Genomic DNA, 17435 nt, shown 5'->3' with positions numbered 1-17435 from the left:
GGTTATCTGATGGCGTTACACACGGCTGGAGACGTCTATCGGAGGATGATGGATCTTTTTTGGAATGCATACATATATAGTTGGCACTCATGCCTGGTCCACATGATGTTCAGAGTTATTTCAATTAAGTAATCTAACTTATGTGGCAATATGAATATCAATCAAATGTAAAAAATAAGAATATTTTCTTGTGAATAAATATACAACTTTTTGGATAAACAACGTCTCATTTTAAATATACCATGATGACGCTTTCTCTCTTATTTCATCAACCGCGAAAAAACGGTTGCAGGGTGACCGTTTTGATTTTTGTTTTTCGACACAAGAGGGCAGCAAACTCCCTCAATCCAGAGAGATCACACCCAAGCTACCATTGGACTGTTCATTTTATATTTGACTCCCAAGAAGATAACAATCCTACAAATAACACACATAATCAGGGGACTTAAATGCAAAAGAACAAAACTTATTTATTTGAACATCCGTAGTGTACATTTTACATGTGGAAATAATAATCTAAGCAATGGCTATCAAATGTAGTAAGATAAAACGCAAGAAAAAAGTTCCTAGAATATAATACAGTAGTTAATAATCATGAACGCTATTAATTATACATTCATGTTTTCTATCATTGAACACCACATTCCTCCCAAACTAAAACCCCTAATTCCTTGGAATATAATCAAAGGTCAAAATTATAGTTGATACAACATTACTGCACGATGGCTAACATTATTCAGTAGACAGTAACACGTCTAAACCCGTCTGTCAGCCTTTACTTTGAAGTTAAAACAACTCCATTACCCATCAGTCAGTGCACAACAGATCAACTGTTTGAAAGGAAAACACAAAGAGCCTTTGATCCCAACTCCTACTGCAAGAAGACCGACGCGACTGCATCGTTAAGTGGAAAAGCGTCTTGTTAAAGAGTAAAAAACATATACAGCGCAGACAGCCCTCCACCTAAAGGCTAAACATAGCTGCCATACAGGGCCATGTTAACGAGGGACTGCTGTACTCTACCATGCACTATAAGTGAAGAGGCTTAAAATAAAACGGCGTCGGCACACATTATGGAGTCAGAGTGAAAAAAATCGACATTTTGCCGTGCGAGCTGAGTGCAGAGAAACGAAGAGAAAACCGCTACCTTGTGCTTTTATTGTCGTGACAGAACTGAATCCGTGTGATTGATAAATACGTGGTGAAGTGATTTGCGATGCAGATGTCTTTGTGTCATTGTGCTGGGTTCTTACATTCTTCAATAAAAAAAACATCTGATATATTTTAATATTAAAAGATTGGTGGTCTTGGATTATAGACCACAGTAGAGGCCTGCCCCCCTATATATATTTATACTGTATATACTGTATATATATAGGCTGTATATCCTGAGGGGGCACGCGGCTCTGACGTATGAAAGACCTCTCCGACAACCCTTGTTTCCTCTGCTGTCCTCTGTCTCCTCTATGTCTCCTCACAAACCACCTCCTACTCTACAGCCTCCTTCCAATGTGGACGAATAAAACAACATATTCAGTATATCGGATATATTTCAGAATCACGTTAAACAAGTGGACGCACTATGCGCTTTGCAACTATGCAAGTGAAAAAAAACACTTTACAAAATACACTAATCGGTATAGCATTACAGGTTAACACGGGTAACCTCAGCTTAGCCGTGGTTTAGAGTACATTAGAGTCAGGCCATCCATGGAGGTAAATCACCTTCCCAGTGGCACCGTACATAAATCACCTGCCCAGTGGCGCCGTCGTCAGCGCACCAAAGTCTCCTGTGGGTCAATGAACGCGTTAATCGACCCACGTGTTAAGTTTTCTACCTACCGATGTGTTAAAGCCTTTCACTGATCATCCAGTGAACACGGCCTTCAGAGTCCAAACCCAGAAAGAAAGAGTCCAACCCAGGCGATACGCTATCATAGTTTAAGAAGAGAAGGGAATCACGTCCTCGATCGCTCTGTAACGTCTCAGCAAAGCTACCAACACCAAAGAAATCCTTTGTCCCCTTTTGTGCGCCTCTTGCACCTTAACGGCCGCAGATGTGTCCGTGGGGGGTCTCTGTGGGGGGTCCGCGCGACCCTCACCACATGTAGTAGCTCCGCGTGGTGTCCACGGGGGACAGCTTGCCCTCGCCGCCGCCACCGCCGCCGCCGCCACCGCCGCCGCCGTCCTTCTCCTTCTCGCCGTCCGCCTCCCACAGGTTGATGAGTGGCGGGTACAGCTCGTTCAGCGGGATGCTCGAGGTCTTCTGCATGTACTTCTTCAGGGAGTGCTGGTAGTTCTTCCTCCTCCAGCGGCGGCTCAGGCACACTCCCGCCGTGGCCAGGCTGACGCAGGCCAGCACGGTCGCCATGACGGCCAGCACGGCCGTGCTTGGCCGCGGGTCCGACGCGTCCGGGGCGAAGGCGGCGGCGCTGCCGGTGGTCACGTTGACGCAGGACTTGTGCGTCTGCATGTGGACGTTGGACACGCTGAGGCACACCTCGTACTCGGTGGCGGGCTGCAGGTGCGTCAGGTTGTACTCGTGCACGTCCACGGGCACGCGGGCCGTGTAGGTGATGTGCGGGTTGTCGATCTTCATGGTGGCCGAGGCCCACTTGAGGTTGGAGGCCAGCACGTTGGAGTTGACCCTCCAGGAGACCAGGATGGAATGGGGCTCCGTCTGCTTGACGTAGATCCTCATCACCTGGGCGCTGTCCAGCAGCGTGCCGTTCACGCGGACCGTGGCCACGCGCGTGTCCGCCCCTTCCGTGTTCTGGGCCACGCAGGTGTAGCGGCCCGAGTCCTCCGCCCGCACGCGGGTCAGGTGCAGCGTGCCCTCGCCGCTCAGGTGGTACCGCTCAGACTCGGTCTCGGTGGTGATCTTGGCGCCGAGCGGGGTGACCCAGTAGATCTGCGGCTCCGGCTCAGCCGTGGCTCGGCAGTCCAGCGCGGTGCTCATCCCCAGCTCCAGGTCCAGGTGGGCGGGGAAGGTGTCGGCCGAGATGAGGGGCAGGCACTGCTCCGGGGCGTCCAGCAGCAGCCGGAGCTCCCGGACCCGCTTGCCCCGGCGCTCCGGCGGCGCGTAGCAGAGCATGGCCAGGGGCTCCATGAAGCGCACCGTGGTGCGGTTGGCGCTCATCCACTGGATGACGCAGTCGCAGCGCAGCGGGTTGCTGTGCAGGCTGATCTCGCGCAGGTTGGGCAGGGCCTCCGCCGTGCGCTGGTACAGGGCGCTCAGTGCGTTGTTGTTGAGCATCAGGCTCTCCAGGGAGGGCAGGTCCCTGAAGGCCATCCCGTGGACGTACGACAGCTTGGGGTTGTTGGTGGCCTCCAGCTTGGTGAGCTCCGGGAGGTTGTCCAGGGCGTAGCGGTCCACCGAAACCAGCTCCATCATGTTGTTGATGCCCAGCTCCTTCAGTCGCAGCATGTTCCTGAAGTCGCCCTCCTGGAGCTTGTGCACGGGGTTCTTGTTCAAGTCCAGGAACTTCAAGTTGGGGACCTTCTGGAGAGCGAGCTGGGGGATCCGGATCAGCTTGTTGTCGTAGAAGGAGATGCTCTCCAGGCTGTCCAGCCCCACCAGGGCGTTCCCCGGGACGTCGGTCAGGTCCATGCCGGCCAGAACCAGGCTCCTCAGACTCCCCAGGGGCTGGAAGTTCATGTCCAGGAGGCCGATGACCGGGTTCTCCCCGATCATCAGGATCTCCAGGTTGGGCGTGGCCTCAAACCAGCGGCTGTCGATCACCCGCAGCCGGTTGGAGTTCAGGTGGAGGCGCAGGAGGTTGTGGAGGCCCACGAAGGCCCCCGGGGAGATGGAGCTGATCTGGTTGTGGTTGATGTAGAGCTCCTGGAGGTTGGAGAGGTCCCGGAGGCAGTGGTCGGGCAGCTGGTGGATGTGGTTCTCCTCGAGGTGCAGGGTGGTGAGCTGGTTCATGCTGGTCAGACCCACCGCCTCCACGGTGCTGAAGTTGTTCTGGGACAGGTCCAGCTCCGTCAGGTTGAGCAGCGGCTCGAGCTCCCCGCTGGTGTGGGAGATGAGGTTGCTCTGCAGCAGCAGCACCTGGGTGTCCACCGAGAGGTTGGTGGGGATGCGCGTGAGCCGGAGGTCGTTGCAGTCCACGGTGGACGCCTCCTTGTAGGTGGACTGCGGGGTGAACCAGGGACGCACCTCGCAGACACACAGTCGGGGACACTCCCTGCCCTGGGCCAGGCACACCAGGGGCAGCAGCAGACCCACCGCCAGCCGGGCCAGCGTGGACCGCGGGAGGGAGGGAGAGGCCATGGTGCTCTCTGCGCTCTCTGATCACGCCAGGCTCAGAGGAGAGGCGGTGTTGAGGAGGAAGGCTTGAACGGTCGCTGCACCACGGCTCATGAGCATCAGATTCACCGAGGATAGCTGCTCCTTTCCCAGCCACTATGGGTTTATTCAAGATGAAGGCCGATGGGGAGAAACTCTTTCTGGAGCGATGAGTCTTTCTGTCCTCACTGCTTTGTGTTCAGAAGGTTAGATCTGTGAATAGACATAAGGAGATACACCGAGTTAGACGTGTGAATCCTTGGATGTATCGTACGAGTTTAGGTAATATGGAAATTTTAGGATGAAATATGTCAAAAACAAATGAGTTCCAGTGACAACAAAAGACATATGCTCGATTTCCGAACACGCAAGATTAGAAAGAATTTCATTAGATCCAAATCATCATATATGTATGCATGCCATAGAACAGCCCTTTTTCTCATCAAAGATTTAAGAAAATCTACTAAAATAATCCTGCAACGGAATCTGTCAGAGGAAGGCTCTAAAGAACATAACATCAAATAGCATAAATCACTGCACTACAAACATAAGACTTCATCATGTTCCTCAGCCCATCTATCAGTGGGAGTACGCAGATACGAGTGATGCACATGTTTTGATGTTGATGGTTCTTTGCCTCAGCTTCTCGGGTGCTGGGGTGCGTCTCTGATGTATTGCACACTGAGCTCCTCTGGGATGTTTGTTTTTCCAGTCTGGGAGGGCGAGGGTGGATCATCTGCATACCGGCTCAGGCCCTGCTGAGATTGGCTGGCTCAGAGTGGAGCCCTGGCTCCGAGCCCGTTACCCAACCGGCACAATCAATGAAGACGTCGAGGACTACGTGCTCGTCGTCGTTAACGACCGCTCGCCGGTTCCAGGGCACCGCAGTACGGCGACCGATGTAGAACGACGCTAACTTTTTAATGATGTTGAATGTTTGAAAGTGTCAGGAGTGATCATGATCGGTGGTGGAGGAGGAGGGGGGGGGGGGGGGGGGGGGGGGGGGGGGGGGGGGGGGGGGGGGGGGGGGGGGGGGGGGGGGGGGGGGGGGGGGATTGATTCTTGACGGAGGAGCTAATGAGCCAAACCTCCCACATAAACAACTTGTTTATGTGACCTCATTATCCGCCCAACGCCAAGCACAATGCGATGCTCTTCAGTCGCCTAATAACTCAGCCGCTCAACTCCTACTACTAAAAGGCATATTCGATTATCCACCGACGTTGGCTTGTGCGCAAAAAAAGTACCGCCGTAAGACTCCACGAATCGTGCCCAGAAAATAATACTAAAACAAAAGTGATGATTGATTTACACTTGATTTACACGTCGTTGGCGCATAATCCATCACAGACGCGCCGCCTGCCGAACCACTCCAGACTCTTCCGGAACGAGGACACAGCGTCTCTCGAAGGGGTGCCGGGGGGGCACCTCTGCCCTGTTACCCCGTCCTGCCCCAGAGACGGATGGGGGCCAGAGGGGACCCCCCCCCCCCCCCCCCCCACACACACACCTGTCCTCTCCTCCGTACCCCTCTAGGTCGGTGTGGGACTGCCCTGCTTTAAACCAGTGACAGCTCCTTCAGCGTTGAAACAGCAGCCCGTCTGTTTCTCCCTTTCTGCAGACCACCTGATTTATCTGCCTGCCATGCGAAGCGCTCAGAGGGAATAAATCAATTCAATTGATTTCAAAGTGAAACTCTGCATTCAGGCTGTTTTGTGTGTGCCTGGTTCGTGATTAAAAGGACACCTGTCCTTTTGTGGAAAGGTGCGGCAGTCTCTTTGAGCTGGATGATGGCAGTTGCACACAGAGCCTCGAGGAAATAATAATCCACCATCTCTCTGATTAATACTCCAGCACAGCATGGGGGAGGGGGTGAGGGAGAGGGGAGGGGGAGGGGAGGGGGAGGGGAGGGGGAGAGGGGGAAAGAAAGAGAAGGCTCTGTACAACGGTAAACAACACAATGGCTTAGCCTCCAGTCGCAACTCATAAAATGCACATTTATTCCCTTAACACACTGTATTTGAATAACTCATTGTGTGGTGGTGTGGTGTGCGTGCGTGCGTGCATGCGTGCGTGCGTGCGTGCGTGCGTGCGTGTGTGCGTGTGTGTGTGTGTGTGTGTGTGTATACAGTGTGTGTACAGTGTGTGTACAGTATAAGTGTGTGAATATGTTTGTGTGTGCATGCAACTTTGTGTGCGTTTTCTGCGAATGTGTGTGTGTGTGTGTGCGAATTTGTCTGTGTCTTAGTGTTTGCCTTAGTGTGTGCGTTCCCTTGTCGGGGAAAGCCGGGCATGGTTGAGAATGTTTTTTTTTTCCATCATTTTCTCTGGAGCTCTGATATGATAAACCCATTTCTTTGGAGTTCCCCCCCGTTGCTCTCCCCCCCCCCCCCCCCCGCACACCGTTCGTACAAGCTCCAGGTTCTAAAGGCCGGCTTTATAAATACACACAAGGAACGTTGTGTCGTTCCCAGGAAGCCCGGGCGACATGCGCGTGTTGGCTCCAGTAGGACGAGATGCTCGTGTTGGCTCCCGTAGGACGAGATGCTCGTGTTGGCTCCAGTAGGACGAGATGCTCGTGTTGGCTCCCGTAGGACGAGATGCTCGTGTTGGCTCCAGTAGGACGAGATGCTCGTGTTGGCTCCCGTAGGACGAGATGCTCGTGTTGGCTCCAGTAGGACGAGATGCTCGTGTTGGCTCCCGTAGGACGAGATGCTCGTGTTGGCTCCAGTAGGACGAGATGCTCGTTTTGGCTCCAGTAGGACGAGATTTGTGTTGGCTCCAGTAGGACGAGATGTGTCTTTTCCAGTAGGACGAGATGCTCGTGTTGGCTCGAGTAGGACTCCTACACTTCCTGCTGTCGGTTCAACAAGTGAGCATCTTCCATCTTCAGTCTCTCCGGACGGAGTCTACTGATTCCTTCACGTTAGCTAGGTTTTGCTGGAACCTCTCTGGTGAAACTCACAGTCCCAGAACGGCGAGACAGGGCCACTGAAAGGGAACCTCTTAGCGTCTCGAAATACATGGCTGTCCTAACAGCATGGTTCTCATGTACGCCAGAGAAGGTGTGATGATATGGTTGTGATGTTCTCTAGAAGGTCGTTCTGCTATCGGTTCCCCCCCCATGGTTCCGGCCCGCCGCGGGTTTGGACGCCCTCATCGCAGATCCGAACCGACAGGTGAGCAGAATTACCGCCACCCTGCTGAGGCCGTGAAACCCAAACACCTGCTGCAAGGTTTCAGTAGCACCACGGGGGGGCTGCCTCCGTGTGTGTGTGTGTGTCGGTGTGTTTGTCGGTGTGTGTGTGTCGGTGTGTGTGTCTGTGTATTACCTTCCAGACCCCCAAAGGAGATGTGTACTGCGCACATATGGGCGTTTTTTCATTAACACCGGCAGCTCAACTGGAGCGTTTTGCAATTCCGCACTCTGCCCTAAGCTGCTTCATGTTTCCTGGCGGACACGTTCCATGTGGAGAGTTTATTATCCACATTACAACAACGCCCCAGCAGAGCGCCGTCCGAAGGACACCAGCCACTCCCCGGCCCGTGGGCCTGGCAGTGTTGTCTGGATGCCAGTCGCCTCGGCACGCTGTGGAACCAGTGAGATGACACAGAGACACAGACACACACACACACACACAACACACCAACACGCACTACACTGACATAACCCTGAGGCATAACCCTTACAGTATATTCTCTCATCTGTTCATCCATGCATCTTCCTCACCTTTAATTGTAGCTAGCGGGGGCGTAAGGCCAGGGGGAACACCTGAACCACACACACACACACGCACACACACACACACACACAAACACACACATACACACGCACACACTCACACGTCGCCAGTTATGTGAAGGTGCCTGTGGGAGGCTACCACAACAGCAAGCGCGGGGGAACACAGAAGCAGTCCACATAGAACCAGTCCACAGAAAGGATTCCACGGGTACCCAGTGTCTCCATCTGCACAACCGTGTCACTCCAGCTAGATAAGAGAGCAGCTAAATCCTGACAGCCGCATAGTTAAAGGTGCTGTAGGTAAGATTTAAGAGCTTTAATTTGAGTGTTAATTTGTTAGGAGTCATCTGTCAGCTGCTAGTGAGAGAGAGGCTCTGTGAGAATATCTTCTCTTATCGACTGTGCCTGCCTCTGCACGACGACATCTAGATTGCAGACCACTCCCGGCTCATTGCTGACCAATCAGGGCATCTCTTCACTGATTGGTACCTCGTTCACCTGAAGGCAACACTTCTCAATGGCAGAGAAACATAGTCAGGAGGGACGGAGGGAGAGACAATTTTTTGGTTTGTTTATTTTCAAATCTCACCGGCTTTGTTATGAACTCTCTCTTTAAACCTCTCAAATCTTACGTAACCCAGCTTTAACCGCCACTGATAGAGCAGGGTCCAACCTTATTTGTAGCTCTCATGAATAGATATGAAACAAAAGTATGACACTCAATAGACAAGCAATAGAAAGAGGGGTAGGGGAGCAAACTATTCAATCGTCCTTCCGTTGATAATCATAATCCACCTCATCACGATCCAGACGCGAGAGGGGAGATACCAGCAGCTCCTTTGTTTGGGACGGATTTGTGTGAAATTGCACATCGGAGTTCTTTGTGACCCGACAGTGGAAAATGATGTGTGAAATGAATTCCCTTCTTGCTACGAAAGGGGGCCACATGCGTTGCGTCCTGGGCAGCTGTATCGGGAGAATCTCCTCTTAGCTCTTGCTGGGGACAGCAGAAAGCACAGAGCCCAATTTAGTAGGTTCAATCGATTTTACGGGAGAATGTAATACCTACTTTTAAAGAAGATGCACTAAAGGACGCCTGTGGTGTTGTAGCCGACAGAGCGCTGACACACACCTCTGAAGAGGACCACAACCAACATTCACACACGCTCAGGGAAAGACCTCTACCCTATCCATCTGGTGCAACATCCGACCAATGAGATGGAGCCACTCTGCCTGCTCCATCTTTCAGTGTTTCATCAACACACACCGCCACACAGGTCCGTACACACACACACGCGCACACACACACACACACACACACACACACGCACACACACACGCACACACACACACCACACACACACACACACACGCACACACACACACACACACACACACACACACAGCGTCCATAACCTATAGTTCTATAGGGTTTGTGAATTGCGACCGCCTCCATTTACGAAGTATAGGAGCAGAACAATGGAAATGGTATAATAGTATTTTGTTAGTCATTATGGGGGGGGCAATGTTGTATTGAAACCACCACAGTATTTTTCATGCGAGACGTGGCAGCGTTTCGATTAGCCTAGGATACGACGCATCTACGTTTATTAATGGACATTACAACACAACTCTCTTAAGGTTTCTCGAAATGGTGGAGTATCACCAACCACACATCCCACAATGCACTCTGATGTACGAGCCCTATAACAACACATCCCATAATGCACTCTGATGTACGAGCCCTATAACAATACATCCCATAATGCACTCTGATGTACGAGCCTATAACAATACATCCCATAATGCACTCTGATGTACGAGCCTATAACAACACATCCCATAATGCACTCTGATGTACGAGCCTATAACAATACATCCCATAATGCATCTGATGTACGAGGCCTATAACAACATCCCATAATGCCTTCCGCTGTACGAGCCCTATAAGAACACATCCCATAATGCACCCTGCTGTATGAGCCCTATAAGAAGACATCCCATAATGCACCCTGCTGTATGAGCCCTATAAGAACACATCCCATAATGCACCCTGCTGTACGAGCCCTATAAGAAGACATCCCATAATGCACCCTGCATTACGAGCCCTACATCATCATTACCGGCGTCTCCATGAACCCCAAGAGGAGGACGGAGTTTCAGAGGGAGAGGAGGATCCATGGGCGAGACGTGACAGAATGACGTGATTATCTCCGTCTGTTCAATGCCACAGCGGCGTAAACTAAGTTACGAGGCTCTGTTTCTACGCACACAGGACCCAGACGCTAATCAACGTGAGAGAACAGAGTCCCAGCGCCGGGCACTTCCTGCCTGCCTCCTCTGAACAAAGACACCATTCAGCACAATTTTGTGATTTCGTAGAAACGTTATGCAATTGTTAACATGTCAAATGCATCTCCTATAACGCTTCTTATAATGTACACGTTTGCCTAATTGTGCAAATGTATTGTTGGCATGATTTTTGGAAACCTTTACAAATAAATGTAAGTCGTTTATTTGCACCTCCAACGTGTGCATCTGATGCCTAACGAGACCTTGGAGGAGGAAACTTGCTCGTTGGATACCTCATGATACACCGCAGACCTTGCAGAACCTCTGGCTCTTGAAACGTACAGCTCTGTGTTTCCGAATCAGCAGGCACACGACGGGCTTGCATCCATGCCGTCACCATAGCGACGGCCATACCGCCCATCACTCCCGTTTCACTTACACACGCGACAACACGAGAACCAGCGAGGCGCCCATCGACCTATATGGGCGCCTCGCCCCTCCGGACGCCATGGCAACCGCCACCCCCCCCCCCCCCCCCACCAACCCCCGCGGTGCTGCTGAGGCAGGGCAGAGTAGGGGCGCCCGCTGGCCTCCCTGTCCCCGTCTGAGAGACACCCTGTTCCGGAGCCATTAGTATGCAGGCGTCTCCCTCCTCATCACACAAGAGTTTTCCTGCAGCTGTGTGGAGACCAGAGGACGGGAGGACGCGTACTGGACACATGTCAAGGAACACACACCTGGAACACGTGTCCTGGAACACATGTCCTGGAGAACATGTCCTGGAACACGTGTCCTGGAACACATGTCCTGGAAAACGTGTCAAGGAAAACATGTCCTGGAACAAATGTCAAGGAAAACATGTCCTGGAACACATGTCCTGGAACACATGTCCTGGAAAACGTGTCAAGGAACACATTTCAAGGAACACATGTTCTAGAACACGTGTCAAGGAACCCCTATCCCTGAACACCTGGTCAGGAAGTGTGTTCCAGGACACATGTCCTGAACCCATGTCAAGAAACACATCAAGGAAAACCTGTCTAGGACAAGTGTCAAGGAACACCTCAAGGAACACGCCGAGGAACACATGTCAAGGAACACGTGTCAAGGAACACGTCCTGGAACACGTGTCAAGGCACACGTCAAGGAACACACGTCAGGGAACACGTCAAGGAACACGTCAATGAAAACGTCAACAAACATGTTCAGGAACACATGTCCTGGAACACGTCAATGAACACGTCAAGGAACTCGTTCAGGAACATGTCAAAGAACACGTCAACGAACACGTCCAGGAACACATGTCCAGGACATGGGTCCATGAACGGTGCGATCAGAACTGTAGAGCCAAGGGTCGTGAGGCTCCAATCACAACACGGCCTCTCGGACTCTCGGCGATGCCGAATAATTGGGCTTATAAAAATGTGCGGCGTGCGCGGAGAATGTTTAATGTTGCCTCATTAAACTTTCAAAGTCCTCCTGGGCTGATTGTCTCGCTGCCTGCGCTGCAGCGATGCTTCACTGGGCGTTCAGACGGGGATAACTGGAGTTTAACAGCACCATGGTACTCCCAGTGGAACTCAGATGGATGCTGACACATTTTTCCCCCCTTCCATCTTTCATGTTCCCCTCCCCCTTTGGCCTCATTATGTCCCTGCGATCTGCCCTCATGATAGGGAGGAGAAAAAGGCGATATGTTGGCATGGGAGGGTGGATCAATCACAGTGATCCGCAGTGGTGAGTGCTGCAGCCACTGCAGATAAAACCAGTTTTCATGGAAGTCATGGAGGAAAGCTGTGCAAGTTCCAATTGAACTGTTCAAATGTGAATCATTATTTATAATTGTGCTTTATTCTTTGATGAGTGAAGTGGAATCAGGACATTGTTCATTGGTGTACAGAGCTACAGTGGTAGCAGAGGTGTTTAGAGAGAGCATGTGCTAGTTCCATCACCATTCCCATGCTTTCCCCGGTGCCGTCACGGCCTGTCTGCTTCGCCTCAGTCTGAATCCCGACGCTAACGAAGCTCTTGATATCCTGTGTCTCCTAAACGGTACCATCACAACAGAGTCCTGTTCTCCAGCGTCTCCGACAACACCACCAGAGTCCTCGTACCCGCCAGACCTCCACTGCTGATTTGAGGGGTCTTCGTCCCAGACAGACCTCCTCCACTGAGTTGAGGGGTCTTCGTCCCAGACAGACCTCCACTGCTGAGTTGAGGGGTCTTCGTCCCAGACAGACATCCACTGCTGAGCTGACGGCAGTAGACAGCAGCTGACTGTCAGTGGGGGTCTTTACCAACCCTGTGATGTCTTGAATTGTGTCTCCGCTCCTCAGCTCTGGATCACAATAGCAGAAGGTCACACGGCTGCCATGTCTCCACGCCTCAGTGCTCCGGGACCCCAAACACACACACTGCAGAGAGAGGGCCAGACCCCCTCGGTGGCCCTCACACACACTCACACACACACTCACACACATGCACGCCCTTACAAACACACACACACACACACACACACACACACACACACACACACACACACACACACACACACACACACAAACTCTCTCACTCACCACACACACACACACACATGCACTTTCTTACGCACACAGACACACACACTCTCTCACACACCCACACATGCACTATCTTACACACACACACACACACACACACAAACTATCTCTCAACCACACACAGATGAACTATCTCTCAAACACACACACAATTTCTCTCTCACACACACACACACATGTACTTTCTCGCACACACACACAAACAGACTCTCTCCCACACACACAAACACTCTCACATACGCACACTCTCTCACACACACACACACACACACACACACACACACACACACACACACACACACACACACACACACACACACACACACACACACACACACAAACATACCACACCACAAGACGTGCCTTTGTGTTGGCTGGTTCTCACGACTCCTGACTGATGCCAAGTTGATTCATCATGAGAGGACATAAGGATGGGGGGGGGGGGCTGTCTCCCTCCTGAACCCTCATTCACGTCACTGCCTCACAGATTAGCTCCATGCTAATGCTCACACGCCTATTATATCAAGGCTAAACAAACAACAGACGGAGTAATGCGCACGCTCTTATTGAATATGGGAGGCACAGCTCCAGCACAACTCCAACACAGCTTCAACACAGCTTCAAACCAGCTTCAACGGAGCTTAGAGCTTCAACACAGCTTCAAGCGCCAACACAGGGGGGGGGGGGGGGGGTCTAACAGGTCTCAAAGCCTTCCAGTCAGGTCTGCTGTCTGACTGCTACGATGTAACAGCTGGAACCATGAGGCACCAGAGGTGACCTAAGACAATACAGAGTCGCCTCCATGCAGATCCTGAATCGTCTCAGACACAGAGGATTGTGTGCCTTTGTGCCTCCCACCTCCTGGGTCTGGTGAAGACATCTGCCCATTTCCTCACGGGCCCCTCCTGAATAGGATGGAGGAACCCTTGAGCTGCTCCACAACGTGTTCGGCTGCACACGTTGCTGCTGTGTGACATTGCAGTTTGCTTTAGATCAGGGCTATTCAACCTCCTTAACGAGTGGGCCAAAAAGGAAAACCACTGGGGGTTCATGGGCCACACCGAGTAAAACTACTAGAATGAATCGCTGCAGATAAATTGTACTTAAAGTAGTGTTAACTTAATAGTACTACTGCATGGAATAAACTTGTCAGACGCATTCCTTCCTTCTTCACTTTTAATCTGATCATTACAAAATATTTTGTTCTCACATATTTTGGACACGTATTTAGAATTCAACAATGTTGTTTGAATCATAACAAAACAGAACTACTGTACATATGACATTTTGAGCCATTGAGAAAGATTGCACTGCCTTGTTTGCCTAGTTTGGCTCATCCTGAGACACTCATGCAGCTTCTTATCGGTCATGGAGCAAGGGTTAGTCTCACACGTATCGGTTGAGCCAAACATTGACAGAATAAGCGATGCCATTTCCTGATTGTGGGGTAGGCTACTGATACTGGCTAGTATCACCGGCTACACACAGAAACCTGATTTGCTAGTTGAATAGGCCTGCTTTAGATGTTACACACTATAGATGGTAAACACTATAGATGGTATTAACTATAGCACTGAATGTTAACGCAGGAATCATTTCAGAACTGCAGAATGTGCAGAAGTTCACTTGCAATTAATTGCAAGCTCTGTGAAAGGTCAAGGCAACATTTTCCCTATAATTTTGCATTTGATTCACTAGTTAGTTGTTATCACCATCAGATAATTACAAATATATCTATCGATAATAATTATAACGCTCCTATACAATCTGCACATTAATAGCTCATTCTTTTGCATTTCTTTTATAATTTTGCGCCGTTTTGGTTCATGGTTTTTAAACCAATGGTACCCCTTTAAACCCGATAGAGCACAGCGTCCTTGCATTATATTGATCCAATCGATCCCACCCACACATACAGACAGACCACTGTAGGAATATCGATCCACCTCGTCCTGGTTGAGGTCGCGGATTGAATTGATATAAACCAGTTCTAAAGGATTCTGATCCGCTCTTTTGTCCAAACCATCAGCACTACTCCTCTAGAACAGGCTGATGTTGGAAGGAAGAGCCCCTGGGTTCATATCTTTGTTCATCTGTGCTCGTCTTAAGAACCGCGCACTATGTTACCGGCGGTTAACGGGATTCGGTTCTAACGCTCATCACACTGAGATCCTTGTCCATTGTTTTCCAATGAACTACAACACTATTACATGTTCTAAACCAGTTACAGCCCTGCGTATCAGACGGACTCTGATCGGATCTCACCTCTCCATCGCGGGATCCTCCGTGCCGTTATCCTCCGTGCCGGTACCCGGTACCGGGACGCAGCCTGAGGGGTCTGACCCGTGCGTGCACCGTGCGCAGCTCCGGGACACGCGGAGGGTTTATAAATCTAAAACAAACACCTCATAAAGGACGACAAAATGTGCTTTAAAATAAATAACACTTATTGCTGGTAGTTTGGGATTCCCGGTCGTGGTGCCCGCAGCCCGGTCTCCGTTAACGGCGTCCGGTGGATCAGAGCGCAGACGGCTCACTAACGCACACGCGCGCTGGCTCGCTACAGCGCGCGATGCTCGAGCCCGACAGACTCCAGCCCGGGCGCGTGCCCTGTAATCAGCAGCTGCCTCGAGGCGAGAGGCGGCTGGATTTAAACGCGCGCGTGTCACAGACGGTGGTGCGCGAGACGGCGACCACGACGTCGTCCGCCGAATGTTCGCCGCGACGGGCAGGAAGTCCCGCCCCCCCGGAGGAAAGGGTGAAGTGGGTCCTTGGTGAAGGAATGTTGGGAATCGGGATATGTTATGCTGACTGGTAATATATGTAGTTCATTGCTGTGTTGTGAGCTGTAGGCTCACCAACACAGCCATGAAAACCCCAGTACAAGCCCTATATAAGAGTTAACACACACCTTCGTTGAATTTTAAATAGGCCTAGTGCTTGTGAATGGGGAGGCATCATGGGAATTTTGGCGGTACTCCGCCATATTGAGAGATCTCGAGAGAGGAGGCCAACTGTAAAAACTAAATCAACTCTGTATGAATAATAAATGATACCGGTCTATAGGCGCACTGGAGCGATAGTTATGCTGTTGTTACAAAGGTTTTTTGGTCATTGTTTAGTAATTAATCGTGAAAATGATTTGTCATTATGGGAAGATGTTGTGTTCAACAGTGCATTCTAAAGCCAGACGGGGCAAAACAAAGGTCTCTCTAGCCTGGGTTATGATGTATTTATGTTGATTCAGGAATTAACTCTGCTGAGTCCTCTCAATATGGTGGAGTAACAGAAAATCCCCTTTTGCATTCTGATGTTTTAGCGCTATAGAGTGGCGAAGTCACGCCCTTTCCGGTAGAGCTCATGGGACCTATGAGATCGAAAAATATGAATGGGTGTCAATGGAGAGAAAATAATTATTTTCTGGTCCCAGTCTTTATATGCCCTGGATTACACATATATTGTTTGTGGATTTAAATGATAATTTTTCATGCACAGAAAGCTAAAAATTTTCGTGATGAAGTTTGATAATTTTAGGTTTTATGTGAGGCCGCTTTGTGAACTATCATGTATGCTCTTCGCTGCTCTCGACGCATATGATATACGTCAAGGACGTATATCATATGCGTCACCCGCACTTGGAACTCGGCACAGAGATGGCACATAGAGATGGCATAACTAAAACTCTCCACATGCCCCGACTTACAGCGGTTTTCACCTCTTTCTATGCTTTTATCCTCGCCTTGAAAAAAAGTGGTGAAGTGGAGCAGGAGATCGTCATCTCTGTGCCGAGTTCAAAGTGCGGGTGTGGTGACGTATATCATATGCGTCGAGAGCAGCGAAGAGCTGTAGTTCACAAAGCGGCCTCACATAAAACCTATAATTATCAAACTTCTTCACGAAAATTTTAAGTTTTCTTTGCATGAAAATTATCATTTAAATCCACAAACAACATATGTGTAATCCAGGGCATATAAAGACGGGACCAGAAAATAATTATTTTCTCTCCATTGACACCCATTCATATTTTTCGATCTCATAGGTCCCATGAGCTCTACCGGAAGGGGCGTGACTTCGCCAGTGCTGTATGTCTCTTATTGTCCGAATGTGTTGCAGTGTCAGGGTTTGGTCTGAAGTTGACCAGCGGCAGGAACAGGAAGTCACAGCATAGCAACGAAACACAGTTTAAAAAAAGTAATAACAGGAAAATCGAACCGCTATATTTATTTTTGTCAGTTTGTCTAAAAAGTTATTCGCAACCTGCAAGGCATACATGTGTACTATGGGCTAGAATAAGCTAAACTTACGGCTACAAAATTGTCTGGCAATATGATGACAACAAATTGTTTCTACATTAGGTAAAAAAGATAAAAAAAAAAGAAAAAGAAAAATAGCCTATTCATATTTTATTGTATGTGTATATGTATATTTCATCAGACATACTTGTTTGGATATATGTATATTAATAATACATTATAAATATGTATATTTTATAACAATATGTACGGTTTGGTTCACCGTTTTCAGGAGA

At 50.1% G+C, this 17435-nt stretch overlaps 1 protein-coding gene across 1 annotated transcript; it reads right to left on the bottom strand.

Annotated features, from left to right (window-relative positions):
- Nucleotides 1-445: 445 nt before the first annotated feature.
- On the bottom strand, nucleotides 446-15625 carry LOC115557552 (leucine-rich repeat neuronal protein 1). The gene is made up of 2 exons (XM_030375434.1): nucleotides 15173-15625; nucleotides 446-4507 (listed from the first exon to the last, which is right to left on the bottom strand). Exon 2 carries the CDS (start codon nucleotides 4277-4279, stop codon nucleotides 2099-2101), a length of 2181 nt encoding a protein of 726 aa, XP_030231294.1. The 5' UTR covers nucleotides 4280-4507; nucleotides 15173-15625; the 3' UTR covers nucleotides 446-2098.
- Nucleotides 15626-17435: the final 1810 nt, after the last annotated feature.

This window comes from Gadus morhua, chromosome 13, assembly GCF_902167405.1.
Source record: "Gadus morhua chromosome 13, gadMor3.0, whole genome shotgun sequence".
NCBI classification, from domain to species: Eukaryota; Metazoa; Chordata; class Actinopteri; order Gadiformes; family Gadidae; genus Gadus; species Gadus morhua.
This window is presented reverse-complemented; position numbering and strand designations above follow the sequence as displayed.